General features: G+C 38.3%; 1 protein-coding gene across 1 annotated transcript in view; it reads left to right on the top strand.

The window, feature by feature from the left end:
* Window positions 1-5257, top strand: part of LOC116779968 (splicing regulatory glutamine/lysine-rich protein 1-like) — a 69778-nt gene extending 64521 nt beyond the window's left edge. The window contains 4 exon segments of the mRNA XM_032674476.1: window positions 2848-2942; window positions 3647-3696; window positions 3699-3799; window positions 5105-5257. Of these exon segments, the coding sequence (XP_032530367.1) occupies window positions 2848-2942; window positions 3647-3696; window positions 3699-3799; window positions 5105-5257 (399 nt within the window).
* Window positions 5258-6813: the final 1556 nt, after the last annotated feature.

The raw sequence follows: 6813 nt of genomic DNA on the forward strand, positions 1-6813 counted from the left end.
CACCTGGCTGGTGCTATGAGTCCCCTTGCCCTTTGTTGTGCAAAGTGTCGGAGCCATTTCATGACCTCTTCCTGGGGTTCCCACTATTTCCCACTACCTAGAGCTCAATCTGCAGCTTGCAAAGCAGTTGCACTCTGAGCTACCTGCACTAAATGTATTCCTCAACATTCATGAGAGCTGAGTAGAGAGGGAGTTAGTCCACACTACCACAATTCTTCGAAGTACTACTAGTTGGAGACAGGTGTTGAGAAATATCTCTGCCTCAAATCTTCTGTCTACCTCAGAATTAAAAAGTTCTAGCAGTGCTAAACCTGATGTTGGTCTAAGACAAATCTTGGAGCAATTTCTAGTGAACTTTATTTAAAGCAACAGGAAGTTGGCTCCAATCATGAGCCTGTGGAATTTTTCCTTTGAGACAAGAATGTTAGTTCTGTGTATGATTTAGAGTCACAGGATCAGTATCAAAGTTTTCAAACTACTTTTCCTTAAATTCTTTTCCTTAAATTCTACTGTATTAGTATTCCTTAAGAATGTTAATAAAAACAGGTACACAAAAATCTTTTTGTAGACAAATGTCACATAGAGGTAGGAATGTTATCAGACACAGCTGTAGTTCTTCAACTTGAAATATGAAAAGCAGAAACTGAAAATTAGATTTCATGAATAAACAGTTTCTAGTTGGAACCCAATTACTAGGGCACTTACTTGATTGCTCACAGATATGTATACAAGAAAACAAAATAAAGGGTATGTGCTCAATGTAAACCAATTGGGAACAGTATCAGAATAGTCCCCAATTTAAAAAAATTTCAAATGTTCCCATTTGAAAAAAGGTAATGATAAATGTGATGATGTTCCAAATGAGGTGCATGTTAACCAGTTAACCAGCTGATCAATGACAGTGGGGGTTTTTTCCATGATTTTGAGACCACTTTATATTTTTGTTTACCAAAGATTGAACCAAACTTAAAAACTTACTGAACAAAATAGTTACAAACTTTTGTCCCATGCAGCTTCAGGAGATCAGTCTAGATGACACTGTCAGAGTATGAATCCAAATAGTGATACTAGGTATATCTTAATATATCCTTCTGTAATTTATCTAATAACTGTTGTTTTCTTGGCCTTTCTAAATATTAAAGAAAATCAGTGTGAATTGCAAAAGCTTGTAAGCATAAGTGTATCTTTTGTGGTGTATCTTAAAATGCCTTGTCAATTAGTTTTTAACTTCCCTGTTTTCTTTGATGGTTCTTCCTGTCTGCTTTTCCTGCTCTATGAAGAGGTGACAGGAGTCATCTTTGACAGATAGGTTCTATGTTTATGTTGAATTAAGCTTTTACTTGCTCAAGTTTTACTTTAACATGTGCTTCAGTATGTTTGCAACCAGTTATTTAATGTTCCATTCTATTCAAGATCAGACTCCGTAACGGCAAGTTCAGCAAATTTCATACATCTGTTTAAATCAGCTGTTTTGTAAACTACTAAGAACTCTTCAGTGAGTTAGAGAGTGATGCAAAGATTTGCTGAGCATGAACTGCTAGAAAAACAATAGATATTAACTTTTTCATTTTGATTTTGACAACAGCTTGAGATTCATTTTGCACTGCTTGCTACTAAACCAATACAAATGTTAGCTTATGTATTCAGGAATTAAATTTCAGTCATGCTGAACTGAAATTCCAGTGATCTTAAACTTGCAATGGTTATTTTTGAAGTTTGTATTGCTCAAGTTTATGCCTTTGTCTTAATATGGCTTTTCATTCAATTGGATTATTTTCCTGACTGAAGAAAATCTTAATACAGGATTAGTGAATTCAGTGTGTTTCCATTGTTATCACATACAAATACAAGCATGTGAGGATGTCTCAGTTTAATGAGACTGAAGTGTTTTGCTAAGGAGGATGAGTTATGAGGAAGACCAAGCTCCTCCCTCTAAGCATTTGTAAATCCGAAATTAAGAGGCTCCAATTGAGTAAGTGTGGAGAAAGAAAAGATAACAACCCTTTATTAAAGGATATATGTGTATTAGCAGAACAACAAAAGAACATAAAAACAACTAAACAGTAATCCTGTACCCAAAAGTCCCCTTCTAAAAAGGAAACAGTTCAGTACTTTCCACCTTTTGGCACAATTCTAACCACAATTGGGAGGGGACGCTGTTGGCTCTGGAGGTGCAGAGCCTGCAGTTGCTCGGTGTTGGTCAGCAGGGGGCGCTGTTGGGCTCTGGCGGTAGCCGCATGGAGGCCCCAGTACGCAGGAGAAGTTGAAAATGGAAATCTCCCCCACACCAAGAAGGGAAAGGGTAAAAGGGTTCTTCCCATGAACTCATGCTGTCGGCAGCTGACTCCGGTCGGGACTCCCCCAAAGATTCCTTCGCAGAAGGGTCAAACCTCTTCCATGAAATCTGAGCAAGTCCAGGTTGAGGGCAGAACAGGGCGCAGGATAACAGAGGCGAACCAGGGCCAGAAGCAGCCAGATGACCTGGCTGAAAACCAAGTGAACCCGGAGCCTTTCCACACACATACCCTGCCTGAGTCAGGGCAAAAGTACCGTGCCTGCTGTTTCTGAGGAGAGAAAAAAACCAACTCCCCACCCCTCCCACAGTCTTTGGAGGGCCATCAGCTTGGAATGTGGGTCTGCTGGCTAGTTCTTTTGTGTGGGTCAATCATCCAAGGCAAACTGAAACATATGAATTTTTTTTGCTTTGTACAGTTCATATATTATTGGTCATATATAATGTTAAATTCAGGGATATTTACTTAGCTGTGTCAGATAATTTTAAGAGCTTTCTGGTTTTATGCAGTTCCTGAGTTTATTATTTTTCTTTGATGATCTTGAATTTCTTGGTCCTCCAGAGAAAGGCGTAAAAGGAAGAGTAGAAGTCTCTCCAAGTCTCCTAAAACAACAAAAAAAAAGTCTTCACAAACTCCTTCTCCCACAAGGTCAGTTTGACATAAACATTAAAGTTAATGGGCAGTAAAGGAGGAAAAAGTTATAGCATTTCTGTTAAATTGAAATGTGATACAGAGATCAGTGTTATGTAAGGAGCTAACTCAATTTCTGTTTCTTCTTGGTTGTTTTTTTTTTTTTTTTTTTTTTGTTATGGAAGAATCTCTAGTAATAACTTTCTAAGGAAAAGATCTATTTTTCAATAAGCAGAACACTCAAAGGTGGATGCAGATACATATATTGAAAACAATTTAGGAAGTATTTTCATTGATATACTGGCCAACCCTGGCCTTTTCAATTCATCTCAAATAATTTCAGTTGGTCAGTATGATTCAGTTCTAATTTAAAACCGACCAAAAAGCCCTTTATGGATTTGATCTTTTGTATACTTTCAACTGGAGAGTTTTAAATCTGCTAGCGATGCAAATTTGCTTCAAATCAATAAAAACCCTTCATTGGATACAGATTAATTTGGTTTCCTCTTTTCAAATACCATGTACACTGAACACATGCATTCTTTAACTGCCTTCCTTTGTCTTTATGAAGAGGTTTTTATGTTTGAAAGTGACTAAACCTTTCTGAAAGAAAGCAAACCAGGATACCAACTTTCATATTTATTGTGCAATTTACTGTACAGTACAGTTAGAGTATGCATTGGTAGTACATTTGTTGGTGTTGGATCAAATTCTGATTTGAGTAAATATTTTCTTAAACGAAACAAGAAAGAAAAAAAAAGAGAAAAAGAGAAAATAATGAAAGAAGAGAAAGGGAATACTCCACCTCCAAGAAAAAAATTAGTAAAGAAAAAGAAGGAAAGGAGAAATCTGACAAAAGCACCACTACTTTGAAGGTAAGCTGTGTGACCAAGTGATAAGTAGAGTGCTGCAAATGGAACAATTACTGGAATTTCCTCCCTTCTTTATCTTTCTTTTCCTCACCCTTCTTTTCCCCCTGTTTTGCTTATCAAAGTATTGCCACTTGGTAGAGCTTGTGTGAATAGGTTACTGAAACACTTTCTTTTGGTTTCTCTTTTCTGTTCTGTTCCATATGTTAGCAGTTCGCTGGCTACCTATCTGTATGAGCAGGCATAAAGGAGATTGTACAACTAAGCATCAGGGTTCAGGGTTAGTTTGCCTGTGTCCTGTTTTAACCCTGGCCAACAACTAAGCACCATATAGCTGCTTGCTTGCTCACTCCTCCCTGATGGGATGAGGGAGAAAATCAGAAGACTAAAAGGGAGAAAACTTGTGGGTTGAGATAAAGGCAGTTTATTAGGTAAAGCAAATTCCAGACATGCAAGCAAAGCAAACCAATTAATTCATTCACCACTTTCCATCAGCAGGTAGGTGTTCAGCCATCCCCAGGACAGCAGGGTTCCATCATGCATAGTGGTTACTTGGAAGACAAACACCACTGCTAAGAATGTCCCCCTTTCCTCCTCCTTCCCTTTTTAATAAACTTTCACTCTGCAGTTCAGCCTCTCCCTGGTTGCTTTGGTCCTGGACTGCATATCTGACTCTGCAGGAGTAAAGTTGAAGATTTGAGGAAAGAGTAGTATGGGATTTTTGCCTTGCAAAATAGAAAATGGTGTGATTAAGAAAACAAACATCTTCAAATGTTTAATCTTAGAATTTGAAAAGCAGCATACTTCTAAAGAGTAGTTTGTGGTACTCAGAATTATTCAACTGTTATAAAACAGCTGATTTAGGTGACTGTCCACATGCTTAAGTAACTCAAGAACTCTTAAAATTTATCAGTTACCTGACAAAAAATATAAAAGAAAAATTTTAATTCTGTTTTATTTAAAAAATATGTTGAAGTCCTAATTTCTGGAGCTGTTTCTCATAGGTGCCATGATACTGCTTGTTCTGTATTACCTGAATATTGATCATAAAGACAGATGACTTTATCGCAATGATTTCTTGGATGACAGGTTATATGAGTGCCTAACTTCAGCCAATCAAAAAGGAAAGCTTTTTTAAATTAAAAATTATTTGATTTAAAATTTTTAAAAAAAGCTGACACCTCTCTTCTGAACATGGCTGAAACAAGGTGTGTAAAGATTGAGACAATCAAAATACCAGTAGTTGGTTGGAAGTCATATACTGTAATGCTAAGAGAGTGATTTTTTTTTAAATAACTTTATCTTTTGTAGGACAAAGATCACACTGAAGAGGATCTGAATTCAGAAACTGACAAGGAAGTAGACAATAGTGATACAGAAAGGACTGATGAAATCAAACTACAACAGAATGGGAACTGTCAACCAAATGATGAAAACCTCTCAGTTAAAATGGAAGAGTTTTAAAGCAAAGAATGGACCTCTGACTCAACTAAGGGATGAAATCTGAAGCTTTTTATTTTCCAGAATGAAGAAGAAAATGTCAAAGTAATCAACCTGAACATGGTGATAGTACTAGTAGCTCTCTCAATTGTAGTGATAGCTTTGTTGACTTCTTGCTGTAGTAAAGCAAGAGAGCACGAACCAGTAGTTATACCATGAAAAGGCAGATGCCATCAGAACTATTCATGTCTGAAAACTCATGAAGTCTCCAAGATGGCTGTACTTATTTGTAAAATGATTTATGTTAAGTTTTGCCATAAGCTGTTACAAATAAGTGGAAACTGAAAAATGTAAACCTGTACTATCAAAAAAAAAAAGCTGAATATATGCATTGAAGATTGTTTAAAATACTGCTTGTTGATGAATTTTGTATTGGTTTACTTTTCTGGTTAAAAAATCCACAAAAACTTCAATGTGTACTGTTTGATGTGCTTGGAAATGGTGCATAAATATACACACTTTCTTTAGTTGTTGTCCTGGGTTACACAAAATTCTGGTATTCACCTTTTTCCACCTTTTCTCTTTTTCCCAAATGTGCCTACTAATTTGGACTATGATGGGAACTTGAGATAAGGCTGGTACTATTATCCTAGAAGAATGTATCCACAAGTGTGAAAGACTGGAATGCTGATGACTCAGACATTCCAGGTGCAAGGTGATGATGTGCAAAGTAACCACCCAGGTGCTGAGGGTCTGCAAACCTGCCACTTCAGGCTACAAGCTGGGTGTTGTTTCTTTGTCCTTACACAAATGACTCAGCTGTGATAACTCCCCTCCGGGGAAGCATCAAAACAATTCACACATAGCCTGAAGATATTAATTTCTGCTGGTAGACCATAATGGATCCATCTGTGCTGACATAACAGGCAACTGTAACATCTTAGAAGGTGTCAAAGACTCCTGAAATTCAGTATTACATCATCCAGTGTAGAACTCCCTGCCCCAGGGGAGGTACTGGGGGCATTCACACCTAGCCTAAGCCAAATAAAAGACCACACTCAGACTTCACTCAACATGGTGTTTTTTTCTCTCACCACCTGGGACTTTCCTTACCACCCTGGGGCTTCCACCACCTCCTCAACAGATCCGGACTGTGACCACCACTTCAACAGGACTCCAACCACCACTTTGACCAATGAACTTTGAAATTGCAACAACTGAGTCTCGCCACTGGGTCCAATGGGTGTCTTGTGGGTCCTTCCAGTCTCCTGGGGGGTCCGCAACCCTGCTCTGACTGCCTGTACCAGCACCGCAGCCTCACTCCAGCGCTGACTCTCCAACTGTTCCTGCCAGGTTTTCTGGGTGTGGGGGAGGTGAATCATGTGGCAGGATGGCCATCTTGTCTCTGTCCTGTGTGATTTTTTTCTGGGTGGGGAAGACTGTCCACCATCTTGATTTGGTCTGGTGGGTAGGGCTTGGGAAGTTTCTCCTCATCGGTTGGTTTAACCCAGTTCTATCAGTATTGTTATTAGCATTCTTTTGGTAAAGAGTTATTTTTTTCACTTACATCTCGGCATACT

This window comes from Chiroxiphia lanceolata, chromosome W (assembly GCF_009829145.1).
Source record: "Chiroxiphia lanceolata isolate bChiLan1 chromosome W, bChiLan1.pri, whole genome shotgun sequence".
NCBI lineage: Eukaryota > Metazoa > Chordata > Aves > Passeriformes > Pipridae > Chiroxiphia > Chiroxiphia lanceolata.